At 38.5% G+C, this 17,179-nt stretch overlaps 1 protein-coding gene across 14 annotated transcripts in view; it reads right to left on the minus strand.

Moving 5' to 3' along the window:
- Positions 1–7,074: 7,074 nt before the first annotated feature.
- The window catches only part of WNK3 (WNK lysine deficient protein kinase 3), a 175,966-nt gene continuing 165,861 nt past the window's right edge, over positions 7,075–17,179 (minus strand). For all 14 annotated transcript variants that reach the window (XM_085007960.1, XM_085007957.1, XM_013986188.3 and 11 more), the window contains one exon: positions 7,075–12,584. In XM_085007960.1, coding sequence (XP_084864086.1) covers positions 12,255–12,584 — 330 coding nt within the window. In that variant the 3' untranslated portion in view covers positions 7,075–12,254. The remainder of the gene's footprint in view (positions 12,585–17,179) is intronic.

A 17,179-nucleotide genomic window follows, 5' to 3' on the forward strand; every position in this document is an offset into this window, starting at 1 on the left:
GGTCTTTGTTCTCAGTAACTATTATACACTACAAGGTCTTGATTTTCCCATGTAAGCATCCCGGACCTCCCCCCATCCCCAAGCAGACAGTGTTCCTCCCTAAGAAACTGAGCGGGCAAGGTTACAGAAGCGGAACTGATACGCAATGTTGGGTACCTGATTAGCAGGGCTTCTGGCTTGGACATAGGGCACACAGTTGTTACATTATTAGAGGAAGGGTGGTATAGTGATGAGCACAGCTGGAAAGGCTTGCAGCTGCCTTCTTAGCCAGGGGGGGGGGGGCTGTCCTTCAGTTAAAACTCCATTTCATTTCAACAGGAGGAGGGTGGAAAACAAGATCCATTCTGTTCCATAACAGTGAGTAGTAGTAAGATCTGCTTTGGAACTTAATAGAAGGTATTAATAGATAAGGGAGGCCAAGTTAGAAGGGAAAAGTGCAGAACCCAAGAGTAGTCAAGGGGTATGAATTCTGAGAATAGTTTATTAGGATGTAAAAGCTTCAAGTTCCATAAAGAAATTTACCATAAAAGAATAGTGGAGATAGAACAAGCCAGATTGACAAAGAATATGTGGATGAAGAGGCAGTGCACATAAATAACTTGTGAAAATAAGCAGTGAGAGAACAGAGGCTGAAAGGAATAGGGGAATATAAGTGGACACATTGGATTGTCTGTTCAGCCCTCCTTTTCTATGAATTACCCTCTCATTTACCGAGGTACAACAAAAATTGTCGTGTTGTCCATAACCATAGCTGATTGGGTCAAAGAATCTCATTCCCTAGAAATTTGGAACTGAACCAGAGAGATGGTTTTTTTTTTTTTTTGGTTTGGTTTTTTGATTGCACCCACAGCATGTGGAAGTTTCCAGGCTAGGGATCAAACCAGTGCCACAGCAGTGCCAAGCTGCTGCAGTGACAATACCAGGTCCTTAATCCACTGTACCGTAAAGGAATTCCAAAGTCAGTTTTTCTTTTAGCATAAAACTTGGAAGCGGTCAGCAGTAAATTTTCTCACCAGAGGGACAGAAGTAAAAGATTCTGGTTTGCAGGAAGAGAAGAAAAATGCAGACTCGCAGAGCAGAGGTGGAAGATAGGGAGTCTTCATTGTAAGTCCCTGGTTCTATATCATTCCTCAGGCATTCTTGTCTTTGGTTTCTCTGAGGTAACCTCATATCCTTACTATTTTTAAGAAAGAGGGGTTAGAAATTACTTATGACCCAAAAATATTAATTCAAGAACTAGTACCAGAAACGGGGTGTGGCAAATTATACACCTTAAACTATGAAACTGTCAGAGATTGGCGATCTCTCCTATCATTACTTAGAAGTTGGCATTCTTTGGCAGAAGCAGTTGCTTATTGCTCTTGAGACTCAAAAACAGAGCAGCTCTTCTGTCTGTATCAAGAGTTTGGCAATTGCTGATGGTCAGATATTCATGGGCTTTGCTGACTTATACCAATAGGACTCTGTATCCCTTCATGTTTCACTAATTAGGAAACTGGCATCCAGGCAACTAGAATGAAGTTATCTGTGTAAACCAGTATTCCTTGTTCTCCATCTCCCCCAAAAGTGATGATATCTTCCTCTGTGCATGCATTCAGCTGGAATGCAAGGAAGAGAAGGGTAACACTCCCAGAGTAGATCATAAAAGAGGCTTCGCATCCTTGAACTTGGCCTACTGCTTCCTATCCATGCTCTGAATTGGAGACCCTGAGCAGAATGCCAGGGAGAAGGAGCCAGTTTCTTAGGTAGAGAGCTAAGAAATAGAGCTGCAACAGATAAAACAGGTTATTCCCTTTAGCAAATCCAAAGATTCAAAGAGCATAAATTCTTGGCACTTGTTATTAGCATTATGAGTCACCTCAAATGAAGTTGACAGGTGGTCAAATGAGATTTTGAGGAAGTTATATCACTAGAAAAATCCTATCTAGTGAACAGGTGCCATGAGCCAGAGCATTGATTCTCAAAGTATGGTCCCTGGACTGTTGACACCTGGAAAGGTAAATTTTTGGGCCTCACCCCAGACCTCCTGAATCAGAAACTCTGAGGGTGAGGCCAGCTATCTGTGGTTTAAGTGGTGTCAAAGATAAACAAAGTGTGACAGTGGTTAAAGCAGTGAGAACAGATTTTATTCAGTTGCTGACCGGAGGAGAAAGAGCAAAGCTCCATTCCCATCTGTGCAGAGATGACTGAGCATTTTAAAGGGGGGAGGGAGGAGGAGCAAAAAGGGGCTCAAGTAGAGTCAGAGAAGTGAAAACTTACAAAAGGTTTGGCCAATGTAAATGCAATTAGGCCAGCTGTATCTGCTAGCTGGTAATTATTGAAGTTAGGATTATACCCTCCCATGATTACTAGGAGACAGAGGCCCTAGCCTTCCTGGAGATTACATTTCAAAGGAGTAGTCCTTGAGACACACTCTCTGGAGTTGTAGGAGCCATATATATACATCTCAAAGGGACTGCGGGAGAATTTATAATTGTAAGCCCTTTTTGGAAAATGCTCTAAGAAAGGGAGGTCAGGAGTCTATAGTCAATTGTCAGCTAGAGCAGACTATAAGTTCTTTCTACAGCCCTGAGCTTTTCCAAATGGGAACTGTGTCATCCCAGAGACTCGGACTTAGGTGGTTTGGCCCTCTCTTACTGCAGGTGTTAGAATGGAGTGCTTATGCTGAGAGTTTTTTGTAGGTTGCAGTAATTCTTTAGTGAATCCAATGCTGAGAATCACTACTTTTTTAGAGCAGGCCCAAGTACAGATTGGTTAAGCAAGAAGGAGCATCAATAAACTTGACTCCCATAAGTGTTTCTGTATCCAAAATTTATTTCCTTCCTTCCTATTCAGGTGAAAATAGTGTATACTTGGCCCTGGTGGGGAAGGGGAATGTCCATGCCATGCCATTGTTTTTGGATGCAGTAGTTGCATGTGACTTATTCACAGATTGCATGTGACTTGTTCATAGATTGTTAGGTATGGGCATTTTTGGAATTATTGATATGGGGAAAATGGCATATGTGTTTATGGGGCAGTCAAATGGAAAACTATAGGTAAACATATATTGTTTTGTCTCCACAGCACCCCTTTTCAACCACTTTCTATCTTACCCTCATGGTTGCCACCAGGAACCATTCTTTTTGTACCTTCCCAGAGAATTTGAGATTGAGCTCAAGGAGGAGAGATGAGAAATTCTGGCTGCATTAGAGCACCTGATTATTTGTTCTAAGATCCATCTGTATTATCCTTGGGTTTTGTGAGACACCACCATCTTTATAATGAATTCCTCTTTTTGTTTCAATTTGTTCAAATTGGATTTCTATTACTTATAAGAATCTTAACATATACAGCACAGGAGAAACTTTATGCTAGACATTGATCATAGAGAGGGTAGAGATAACAGAGGCCTAAGCCCTGAAAATAGAAGGGAATAGTACATGTCACAGAATAGTGATTAAAGTGTGTGCTTTGGAACTGAGATCTGGGCTCCAATACCAGTTCAACTCCTTATTTGCTATATAACTTAACAAGTTATTTATCCTCTTGAGCCCTAAATGTATTTGTGAAATAGGGACTCATTAATTTATTCAGATTTATTTGGTACCTACTACATGCCAGGAATAAAGCTGGGCTAGGAGAAATGTTTTCAGGACAGTCAAGGAGCTTAGAAGGGAGATGGTAAAGATACTTATCTCAGAAGCTTGTGAAGATTAAACTTAGCATATAACTGGCACAGTAAGCAGCTAATAAGTGTTAATTATTAAAATGAAAGGTAGGAGTTCTGTTCCCCTTGTGGTTCAGCAGTGATGTAGCAGTATCCATGAGGATACCAGTAATTCTTGGGTAAATTCTTAGGTAAAGTACATAGTAATGTATTAGTATCCATGAGGATGCAGGTTCAATCCCTGGCCTTGCTCAGTGGGTTAAGGATCTGGCGTGTGGTGAGCTGTGTTGTAGGTCATGGACATGGCTCGGATTCCACATTGCTGTGGCTCTGGCATAGGCCGATAGCTGCAGCTCTGATTCAACTCCTAACCTGGGAACTTCCATATGCCACAAGTGCAGCCCTGAAAAGTGGAAAAAAAAAGGGGGGGTAGAGAGAAGCTTAAAGAGGTTGCTTGGAGAGTTCACATTGTTATTCAGTCTTTTGATACCTTCCACCTAAGTAATAACTAACTGTTCAGTCTAGGTTAGGGGCCCACGTAGCTTTCTCTATTGCCCAAAGCCTTGAGGCCTGTTTGAGAGGTTGTAAGCTCATATGGTTATAGGAGATAATTCACCAGAGGGTCCGATGAGCTGCCATATTGCTTGTGTTTCTGGAACCAGCAATAATAGCAGGAAATCATTTGATTAGTAAAAGAAACAATGACAGTGGTTCTCAACCCCAGTTAGGTTAATATGTATGATACTAATATATCACCTGGGGAGCTTTTTAAAACAATACTAATTATAGGGGTGGTATCCAGACATTAATTACTTTTATTTTATCTTTTGTCATTTTAGCGCCACACCCGTGGCATATGGAAGTTCCCAGGCTAGGGGTCTAATCGGAGCTACAACTGCTGGCCTGTGCCACAGCCACAGCAATGCCAGATTCGAGCCGCATCTGGAACCTACACCACAGCTCATGGCAACACTGGATCCTTAACCCACTGAGCTAGGCCAGGGATCAAACCTGAAACCTCATGGTTCCTAGTTGGATTCGTTTCCACTGTGCCACAACGGGAATTCCTTATTTTTATTTTAAATTGTGATAAAACAGAAAAATTACCATCTTAACCATTTTTTAAGTATTTAGTTCAGTAGCATTAATACATTCACATTGTGCAACCAAGACTAATTTTTAAAAATAGCTCCCCAGGTGATTTTAATATGCAGCCAGGAATGAGAACCTCTGAGCTGAAATGGAGAAACCTTACAAATACTGGTTAAGTTCCTGAGCCAATTTCCACATTTGTAACATGCATATGAGCTAGTTTTTTCCAGTTCTCCATCTGTTTATCCTAAGGATCTGTCTTAAGACCCATCTTTTTTCCCCAACTGCTACTACTTCAGCTCCTTCTAAACTCTTTAGTCACAGACTTAATTTGTCATATAATTCTTTTATCAGGTGCTCATTAATGATGGCACATTTTAAATGGATTGTATGGTGTTTTATCCCCCAACTTAAACACTTTCACCTCTGAACTCGCTTTACATGATCTAACACCAATGAGGCCAATAACCAGTCTTTCACCAAAAGACCTCATGTTGACTCGCAGGCTGGGTTCCATTTTGTCACACCTCTATATGACTGTTTCCTCTTCTCTCTAGTGATATGTAAGGTCCCTTCAGTAGTCGTTACTATTATTTGAGCAAACCTACTATGTGCCAGGCACAGTGCTAGACCCTTTATATTTTTTTTCTTTACTCTCAAAATAACACCACTGAGGCAGTTATCCTTTTTATAGATAAGGAAATTAAAGCTGAAAAGTAATTTTCTCACAAAGCGACTGCAAATCCAGATCTTCTGGACTCCAAAAGGCACATATATTAACTATGAGAATCAGGGCCCATTTCCAAACCAGTCTGATTTCCCAAGTGCAAGTATATTGTGAAAGTCACCAGAGATGTCTAACAATAAGCACAATTAGCAAATTTGGGACATATCTCATTTAATGCTCACAACCATCTTATTTTACAAATGAGAAAATAGAGGTTTCAGAGGTCTGTGTATCTAAAAATCTTCTTTTTCAACAACGTACCTTGTATGCTCCCTTTAGGGATCACCTAACAGAGAATGCTTTGGAGTCATTGGGTCAAAAAATCAAGGTATTCGATTTTTAAAAACACTTTAAAAATCCTCATCTAATCTTGAATGGTTCTGATGGGCTTCATACTCTTCCTCCATGGCTGTTTGCATAAACATGAATGAATCTTCTACCTAAATTATCAAATGAAGAAGGGATCCGACTTCATTTGACAGTTTCCCAAGTCATTGTAGTGTGGTAAATTAAAGATGTGCAAGGGAGATTTCCAAACGCACTTTTTTTTCTGAAGGTTGGCCATAAACACTGTCAGTATGGAAGGAAATACTCTAATAGGTTTGTGCAAAGGACACATTTTGAATCCTTGCTTGTACCATAAACATATATTGCTGCTCCTAAAATTGTAAAACAGGCACTGGATATAACCTCATAAAATATATATGAAAAGGGTATATATTAATCATAATAGTTGAAAACCTAGTCTAAATGGTCTCTTTGTTTGGTTTTTGCTTCTTAGGGCTGCATCTGCAGGATATGGAAGTTCTCAGGCTGAGGGTCGAATTAGAGCTGCACCTGCCAGCCTACACCACAGCCACAGCAACACGGGATCCAAGTTGTGTCTTGACCTATCCCACAGCTCATGGCAATACCGGATCCTTTAACCCACTGAGCAAGGCCAGGGATCGAACCTGCATCCTTATGGATACTAGTCAGGTTTGTTACTGATGAGCCACAATGGGAGCTCCGTCCAAATGTATTTTGATTATTATTCTTACAGTATATCTGACAGGTTTTTTTCCATGAGCTTTGGAGTCAGACCTGGGTTTAGATCCAGACTTCACCATTTATTAGCTATGTTACCTTGGTAAATTCTTTCTCTCTCTGATCCTCAAATTTTCTCTGTAGAGATAGTAACAAATCTAGCTTATAGGATTGTTTCGTGAATTAAAAATATCACAGGCTTGGAGTTCCCTTGTGGCTCAGCAAGTTAAGGATCCGGTGCTATCACTTCTGTGGCTCTGGTTACAACTGTGGTGCTAGAACTTCCACATGCCACAGGTATGGCCAAAAAGAAAAAATCACAGGCCTAACTAACATAGGTACTCAGTAAATCATAGTGATTGTCAACAGTTATGGCTTATTGACAAGTGAGGAGAGGTCCAACTCAAACTTTGTTGGAGTTATAAATCAAGAGGTAACACACAGCTTGGTTAGTTTGTTCAGCCAGCATATATACAGAACTAAAGTTTTAAAATCTGCTAAATTAGATTTGGTAAATGAAGAACCAGTTTAAGCCAGATGATTGCGGTGACTATGACAGCATTTTAATAAGATAACATACTCATTTTAACACAGCCTTTATTTTCTGTTTCAAAACAAAATTTCCAGGAAATAAAACAAAATACTTAACAATGGTTGGGTACAAATGAAATAAAAAAAATCACAGTTTCAAAGAACCAAAACCAGACAACTGCTTAAAGGCAGATCACTTGGTTTACCCCAAAGAAAAAAAAAAGTTAATGTCAAGAAGGATTAAAATTAGGTTTAACAACATTCCATATAATGCTACATTCCCCAATTAAGAAAGGAGAGTTCACTTATACAACTAAATGTTAAGTGTAGAGAAGTGGCTGAAATTCTGCATACTTCATAGTAAATTATGCATGAAAGTTTATTAATTGCATAAACTTCCTGAGTGGTTCCCATGCTGCACTAGGTCTACATGCTTAATATTCATATCAAACAAATTACAGCTTTAAGTGTTTGAGCATGACAGACCTTGAACAACTGCACTTTCCAATCAGTCACTATTTCTGCTGAGGGTATGTTCTGGACCACCAACCTCAATCTGAAATCTTAAATTACAGTGGAGAAGAAATGCAACTTAAAACAAAACAAAGCAAAAAAACACCCTGAAAGGATGACAAGCACACATTTAGGAGTTTTATTTTACACTGGCACATTTTTTTTCCTCTCAAGAGCCCAGTTTCTCTCTTCCCTTCTTGCTTGACTTTTAGCCTTTTTGCTTTTTTTAATTAAAAGAAAACCTTCCAGAATGGGAGCTGTTGATAATCTCCCAGCTATCTCAGTTGAAAATAACTTCAGTGTAACCTAGTTACTATCCCAGGCCCCTGCCTATGTTGGCTGTCAAGGTCCCTGACCAAATGTTTGTGTTCATCCTTCACATACAAAGACTATTTCCAGGGTGACCTGAAAGCATTTGGCTCTATAAAAATTTCATACTAATTTCACTTCAAAGGACTTTACCAAGTTTGAGTATCACCATTTTACAGTTTGTATTGTTTTTGTGTTTTTAAAATTTCAACCACTAGAAATTACATATACCAAATCAATGACCTTTTCTACGCCGCCCACCCTTACTGGTTCATCTTCTAAATAAAAGGGGGAAAAACAAGTCACCAGTAAACTACAGGATGAAAAATGAACACTCTTATTCTAAAACAAGGCCTTCGCACCACCTCAAATATCTCCAGATTTTTCTGAAACAGAATCCCAAAACTGAATCCCAAACTAATGGCACATATGCTTTAGGAATGTTACTTGTGCGTGAAGTCTGAAATACAGTATTTACTAACATTAAATATGCTGTAGTGTTACAGTAAAGATGTGAAACAAAGAACATGTAGTTTACAAACATTTGCTCAGTTTTCTGGAAAGGAAAAAAGGAATGCATCATTTTCATCACTCAGAAGACAGCAAAAAAAAAAAGTTAATGCCTCCGATAAACTTTAGAGATTGGATAAACAATTACAACTATAATTCAACTAAAAGCATGTGGCCATTTTAAGGTAATAAAATATCACTGCAAATACCTAGCAGTATGCTAATATGCTGAATGAGAGGCCACTGCTGTAAGATTTGTCAAATATTTCATTGTAATTAGTTAAAGCAACTTCAACCTATAGCCCTTTAGGCACACAGACAAGAAATGCATCTCTAGTAAAAGATGCGAAATTACAGGCACTGGACTGTCTAATTTAGGTACTTTCTTACCATTTGTTTATTTTACAACTAACTCCTACAATAAACTCCTATATTACCACCAGTTGGATTTGTTTCTCTGCTCTCCATCCCCAAATCCCCAAAGCTTATTTCACAGAGGCACATGGCTCCCATCACTTAAACATAGATTGGTGGCAGAGTGATGGTCCCTCTCATTTCAAACTCATAGTTAGCACTGTGACTAGAAGGCAGGCCAGATTTATAACCTGAAAGAATACTGAGAATCAAGGCAAAAAAGGGAGTTTCACAGGCAGTGTTTACATGTGTACCCCAAAACAGCACTGAAAACGAGGTAGATAAACAAATGTAATTGGACTGGAATTAAATCTAGGGTTTCTGAAATGATACGTCCCATCATACTGTACATAACACTCCAAACTCAATCCAAAAATTGCAGCAGAAAAGTGCCTTTTAAACTTTCACAGATAATTTTGCTATCAAATCATTAGAATTCATGCTTGATAAAAAAAAAACTGGCAAGAAAAGGATGAAAAATGAAATGGGTATTTGTTATACTATGGCAGATTGCCTTAAATAGAGATGCAAGACTGCTACAAATATATATAGGGTTATTTTCATTAGATTTACACCAATACTGGTTTCATATTCATTTGATGTTATACCCAACTTCACAAACATAGCAGCAGGTACTTCATGATGAAATGCTCACATTGCCACATATGTAGATACAGTACTATTCATCAGACTTGCACTCTGAGAAGTAAACATTTTGGTTGTACATACAGATTGTCCCCCCAAATAAACTTTATAAGCAGGATGATTTCATATAACCTCTTTTTCTTCTACGAGAAGGAAAATGGGAAGGACAGGTTTGTGTGTATATTGGAAATAAGAAGGCCCTGGTTATAGAGTAGGCTCTTTGTTAAGTAAGAAGGGAAATTTCTGAGCTTTGCCTCAAGAGTTAATTTTTTCTGGGAAGGAAAAGTACCTCAGCAAGGATGAAAACAGCAGTATTATATGATTTAGCAAGATTATGAAATAATGCAGAACCCCTAAATAGAAAACAAGCTAATATTTACAGTCAAAGTGACTATAATCTGAATCAAACATTTAAGTAATGGAAAAAATAACTTAACCCACAGTGATGTGAATAACACTGTTTTCTTCATTTCTGCACAAACTCACTTTTTTTCTGTATTTTTAAACTTACACATGTCACATATACATAATGTATACATAACATATATGTTAACCCAACTGCTGCGGACAGCATGGAGACAGCAGTATAATATTCACCATCTTCAAACTTTAGAAGACTACTTTTCTTTCCAGAAAAAAATCTGAAAAGATTCTAAATATTACAAGGCACTGCAAAAGTCTGCAGGCAAAAGAATGTGAATTATACATAAAACAGAGGTGGACCTATGATGTAGAGCAGCCATTAATAAATGTAATTGTGCATGTCATCCATGGAGCTTTTTTCATCCTGGGGTACACTGTTTAAAAGGACTGCAACTTGAGAAAGGGATCATAAAGCCTGCAGTATTTTTACTTTATAGGTTGTAAGTCTCAGTGTAATTACACAAAGCCAACTCTTACAATGAAACGTAAGCAGTTTTAAAGAATTACAGATTTTAGGCACATTGTTTTTGTATACATGGAAAACACTGCAGTGCAAAAATTTGCATTACACTAATGTCCTAAAATCACTTCAACTTGCAAACCAATACTGTAGAAGAAATTTGAAGAATCAGTACATAAGATTTAGAAAGACTTGTCCAAACCAAAAGTATGCTTTATGAAAAGATATTGTAGCTCTTATTAACAGCAATTCTCAAAATGCTGCCTTGGATGCTCCGAATAATAGCAACAGAATCTTCATGATGCTGAGTGTGATCCTCAGGTAAGCAATATAAGACACATTAAAAAAAGGATACTGAATGTTGCAAAGACTGTGCAAAAAAAAGTACACCCAATGTTTCCTCATTACTTGGCAAGATCACGGGGTAAAGTTTTTAGAGGAATATGAAGGAAAATCTATCAACAGAAATGTTGGGTGATCATTTGGAATGTTAACCAATAGACAGAATTCATTATTAGGTAAATGTGTACTAGAAATGACCTTGAACTGTTCAGAGTGGAAAGTAAGTATTTTTATGTTTATATGTGGCAGTCAATAAATACCATTTTAGAATTATATTTGGGTTTCACAGACTGAGCATTAGGTAACTCTGTGACTAGCCTTTTAAGATTATTACAGTTAACCTTCTTGAAAACCAAAAGTGTATATTTTGACATTGCCTCCCCTCCTCCTAAAACTGGATAAAACCCAGTAAAGTGCAACTTGACAGTGATCTCTCTCAGATTCTAAAGAGGCTGCCAAAGTCATCTAAGACCTAAAATCATCTAAGATGCTATAGATACTAACAAGAAACTATAACCAAAAAAATGGTAATCCCCCCCAAAAAAAAGCTAAGGGCAACTTAAATAGTATCCTTTGAGGGTCTACTATCTACTGCAGGACAGTGTATACCCCACATCTCTTAGAACCCTGTAAAGCCAGTGTTTCATGTGTAAGTTTCAAAACCTACAAAACCTACTGTGTCAAGTAAATTTCACTTTAGAAGAACAGATTAATAGAGGTGTAACTTGAATCCTCTTTGTTAGGAATATAAAGATTCCCCCCAAATGAGATCCATATCAGCTGCAATATATCCCTTGCAAAAGAATGGAAGCCAAACCAATGCCTCTCAGATGCTCAAAACAATGCAGTGTGCATATGAGAAACAAGGAGATAGCTACTTTGAATTACTATGGAAATCCTAAAGCAGCTACAGTATCTGCAGAAATCAAGGAACTGTTACAGTTCTGTTTTTTTCCTTTCTCTCCGCCTCACCTAAAACAAGGTTTCACTCCTACTGCTGTGATGACGGGAAGAAAATCACATTAAAAAGGGCTCATGTTCTATACTGGTTGACAAAGTTATTCCAATTTTATACACCAAAACATTTCCTGCAGCAAGTTACCCTGCCTTCTGTGAAAGGTAAACCTAAGATAAAGATGTGAAGAATCCCATAAGACTCTGGCTGTTGGAGGGTCTCACTTTGTCCACATTTGGGGAATATCAATGTAAATAGTTTTTACAACTTTTAAAGAAAAGTATCATCCAGCTGCAGAGAGCAGCAATAAAAAATGGGGGCTTCTCAGCAATGCATGAAAAGTGTCCTGGAAATGGTATTGCTCAAGCTGAGCTTTTTAAAGCATTCTGAACGGTATTTTTAAAAAATCAAGTATCAAAGAGGATAGGATTTGAAGTGAAAAAACATTTCTGTGTGCAGTGTTCTATGTACAAACTGCACAGTTCTATAGGATGATGTGCTATATCAAATACTACATTGGAACAAAAAATACAGTGGAAAGTAAACTCAAAATGAGGGGAAATGTGGCAGAACCCAAGAAGAAGAAAGTTTACTATCTTAGGTGTCCCGGAAATAACTCTGAAAAAAAATCTCCCTTTTCTTCATCATCTACTATGATTCACTTGGGACCAGGAGGGATTGTGGATGGATTTTGCACTGATGAAGCTGGAAATGCCTGCAAATTCATCCCTGGCTGGAATGGTCCCCCAGACTGGGGAGGAATTACTACAGACTGTTGTGGTGTTCCTGAAATTCCTACCCACTGTACTGGATAACCTGGCCCTCCTACAGCATTATATTGACAAACATGGGGCATTCCATATGATGATAATGGCCCAGGAAATGAAGGGAGTGTGAGTCCTTGTGGCAAGGAGGTTGGGACAGCTCCACGGATTTGGGACATAGAAGAAATCCATGTTGATGTGTAGCCCATAGTAGATGGAGTATTCTAACGAAAACAAAAATAAAAACAAAAGATCAGTTTATTTGGTGGATACTTTCACCCATCTATATCCCTTTTTGGTTTACTATTCTCCCCTTATTATTCTGAGTGGCTACCATTTTTTGAGTACTTTTCTGTATGCTAAGCATAGATATATACCTAATTTCATTTCACCTTCGTAAGTGCCCTACAAGGGAGGCATTTTTAGATGAGGAAACAGAAGCTCAAAATTGATAATACCCAACACCACTTAGCAAGTTAACAGTAAGGTGAGGAGTTAGTTCCAGCTAACTCCAAGGCCTCTACTAAATCTCTGTTCACAGTTTAGGGTCTCATTTCCTCATTTTAGCACTACTCTTCTATTTTTTACTTCCTTCTGCCAGTCCTAGGAATTCTTCTCATTCAGGGCCACAGACAAAAGCCCATCTTACTATATAATTCTACGGAGACAGAACAGCATGATTTAGTGTGGCACAATGGAAAGAGCCTGGCATAAAGTAGGTGCTCAAGAAATGTCATCTCCCTACCCCCTTCTACTCACTATTTAAAGCCTGACATTTCCTGGGAGTTCCTATCATGGCACAGTGGTTAACGAATCTGACTAGGAACTATGAGGTTGTGGATTCAATCCCTGGCCTTGCTCAGTGGGTTAAGGATCCGGTGTTGCCGTGAGCTGTGGTGTAGGTCTCAGACGTGGCTCAGATCCCATGTTGCTGTGGCTGCAGCGTAGCCTGGGAACCTGCATATGCCTTGGGAGCAGCCCTAGAAAAGGCAAAAAAACAAAAAAATGAAAAAAAAAAAGTCTGACATTTCCGTTATATTTTTGGAAATTTAAACTCAAGAAAACTGTTTTTGGCAGTACTAAGAAAATATATTCCTGCTGACTTTCATCATTTAGTATTATGATTATGTGTATTATAGAGATTACTGAAATTTTATGCACTTGGGAATAATGTCTAAATGGGAGTAAATAATTCTTACTTAAAGGAGAGCTTCGTATAAATTTCAAATTTTTAGTTCTTCTAAATTAATGGTCAAGCTAAAACCCTTTCAACTAAAGTTTCAAACTAAAGTTAGGATAAAGGTTTTTAGCTTGACTCAAGAATGAATAACAAGATGTCTTGAGGTGAAAAAAAAATTTATTTAAAGTCCAGCGATCCCTTTTTCATGTCAATATTTTTGTTCTGTTAAAATTAAATACCTCTGATTTAAAAAATAGCACATATATTATGATCATACATTTATAAAGCTATTTCTATGTATCTATATACAGACATTGATATCTGAAATGATGTTTATCTAAAATTAGTGATTATTACTTTTGGGTGGTGGAATTTAAAGGTGGTATTTGGAGTTCCCGTCGTGGCGCAGTGGTTAACGAATCCGACTAGGAACCATGAGGTTGCGGGTTCGATCCCTGGCCTTGCTCAGTGGGTTAACGATCCAGTGTTGCCGTGAGCTGTGGTGTAGGTCACAGATGCGGCTCGGATCCCGCGTTGCTGTGGCTCTGGCGTAGGCCGGTGGCTACAGCTCCGATTCAACCCCTAGCCTGGGAACCTCCATATGCCGCGGGAGCGGCCCAAGAAATAGCAACAACAACAACAACAACAACAAAAAAGACAAAAGACAAAAAAAAAAAAGGTGGTATTTTATCTTTTTTTTTTTTTTTTTTTTGGCCGCACCCTTAGCAGGTGGAAATTCCCAGGCCAGGGATTGAACCTGCGCCACAGCAAACAACACTAGATCCTTAACCTGCTGCACCACAAGGGAACTCCCTTTTAAATTTTTGTACTTTTCTGCATTGATTAAGTTCTATAACAAATATTTTTCATTTACAAACAATAATAATGTGATTTTTATTTTTTAAAAAGAATGAATTGGAGATGACTTGTTATATTTAATCTTCTCCTGGATATTTAAAAGGAACCTCAGATTCAAGTGACTAAAAACAAGCATATGATCTTTCGCCTACCAAAACACACACTGACTGCTTATAACACTGCCTGCTTATGTTCCCCATCGTGATGATTGGTTACTGGAATGACAGCCAGTTACACCAGCCAGAAACCTAGCCTTCACACATCCCCTCTGCCAAAACATTAATTCTATTACTAAATCTGGTCCATTTTTATCCCTTAAACATTTCTTGGGATCTATTCACTTCTCTTCATCTCAACTTCTCTCTCTCTCTTTCAAATGAAGTATAGTTGATTTATCAAGTTGTTCAACTTCTCTTTATTGAGACTACTGTGACTAGCTCTTAACAGGTTTACCATTATCTACCCTTATCTTCAATAATCTTTCTTCTTACTTTAAGCCAGAGTGACCTTTTCAAAAAGCAAATCTGATCATATCAACTTTGGGGCTTCAAGGACTATCCATCTCCCTTAAAATAAAGACAAAGTTCCTTATCATCATCACTTTTAAGACCCTACCTATCTCCTTAGTTAGATTCACTCTATAGCAACTCCTCTCTGCTTTCCTCATTTCGGGCTAGTGGACCTGCTTTCAGTCCTTTCACGGTGCCTTTCCCCATAAGGGGCTTCTGCATATGCCATTCTTTCTGTTTAGAATCATATTCCCGCCCCCTTTCACATAGTTAACACTTAACTCATCCTTCAGATCTCTGCTCAAACATCATCTTCTTAAGGAAGCTTTTCTTGACTTCCCCCCCCCTTTTTTTTTGCTTTTTAGGGCCACACCGGCAGCATATGGATATTCCCAGGCTAGGGAGTCTAATCAGAGCTACAGCTGCCAGCCTACACCACAACTCAGAGCAACGCCAGATCCTTAACCCACTGAGTGAGGCCAGAGATTGAACCTGCAACCTCATGGTTCCTAAACAGATTTGTTTCCCACTGTGCCACAATAGGAACTCCTTGACCTTACTGTATAGTATCCTATAATCTCTCATTTGTAGTCCTTATTACAGCTGCAATTTACATTTACTTATACAAGTCTGTTCACATCTAACTGTCCCACTAGAATATAAGTCCTATACAGAGAACATACTCAATTTTGCTAATCAAACACAGTACCTAACATAGGGCTTGGCACATAGTAAAGGACCTAGCACATAATTGTGACAAAACTTTCTAAGACTACAGAACATGCAAGAACATTAGATAGTGCAATGAGCTCTCCACACAAAGATATAATCAACTGAACCTAAAAATACAAAAATAGCATAAATAGGATACTACTTTGTGCTAGGCACTCCATAGACGTTACCTTATTTAATCCTCACAGCAATGCCACACAGGAAGGTATTATCCCTATTTTAAAGACATGAAAACTGAGGCACAAATGCCTTGTCTAAAGTCACACAACTAGTAAATGACTGAGTTGACACTGGAACCCAAGTCTATATAAAGACCTTTACCACTTTTTTTTTTTTTTTGTCTTTTTGCCTTTTCTAGGGCTGCTCCCAAGGCATATGGAGATTCCCAGGCTAGGGGTCGAATGGGAACTGTAGCCACCGGCCTACGCCAGAGCCACAGCAACGCAGGATCCGAGCCGCGTCTGCGACCTACACCACAGCTCATGGCAACGCCGGATCCTTAACCCACTGAGCAAGGCCAGGGATCGAACCCGCAACCTCATGGTTCCTAGTCGGATTCGTTAACCACTGCGCCATGACGGGAACTCCGACCTTTACCACTTTTATTCATACTCCATCTTCTATTCACTCTTCCTCCAAACATCCCTCATTATACTGCAATAAACCACCCTCCTATTTGTCAACAAAGGCCTCCATTCAAACAGTATTCAGAGGATCTCTCACTGGCAGCGCCAACGCATTTGTACTTTGAAATTTACCTCTAAAGGCTTCTAATTTTTACAATGGTGATACTATCTGTGTATAAATCGGTGCCAGGAATAATATAAATACACAGAGTCCTCAAGCAGATATACTACTTGCTAGTTTGGAAAATCTAGGCTTTTGAAAATTTTTATTCAATGTTAACACTGAATGTATTTTTAGACTTTCTACATGCAATGACTACACACACACACGTGTACACAAACATAACAGACACACACTCAGATATATCTCTTAGTTACATGGATTCAAATTCTAAGCCCTGACTCACATTTTAGTAAATTTACTCTTTTTTTTTTTTTTTTGCCATATCCACAGCACGTGGAAATTCCCGGTTCAGGAATCAAACTTGTGCCACAGCTGCAACCCAAGCCACAACAGTGACAATACTGGATCTTTAACCTGCTGAGCCAGTAGGGAACTCCTAGATTTACTCATTTTGAAAACATGATTCTTACTTTAAAAATTCAAAAACAGAAAAGTACAAAGTAAAATTAAGGCCCAAATTCTACCATCCAGCATATTTTAATGGTTTTTCCTATTTCTATGCATATATTCATGTATATATATCTATGTAATGTGTATAATTTTACATAATTAGTATATATACTATTCTATGAGCCTGTATTCTTCCCACTACAGAATGCACTGTGGACATCTTTGTACATTCAACTGCATGTACACCTAAGACCATATACAATTAAGTAGATATTTCATCCATAAACTTAAGACATCTTCTATAAAGCTCTAGCTTAAAGACCTTTAAAGTTCTTTTTCA

This window comes from Sus scrofa, chromosome X (assembly GCF_054392235.1).
Source record: "Sus scrofa isolate SSC_HxYL_T2T_F1_AM1 chromosome X, Sscrofa_HxYL_maternal_Yorkshire_Landrace_v2.0, whole genome shotgun sequence".
NCBI lineage: Eukaryota > Metazoa > Chordata > Mammalia > Artiodactyla > Suidae > Sus > Sus scrofa.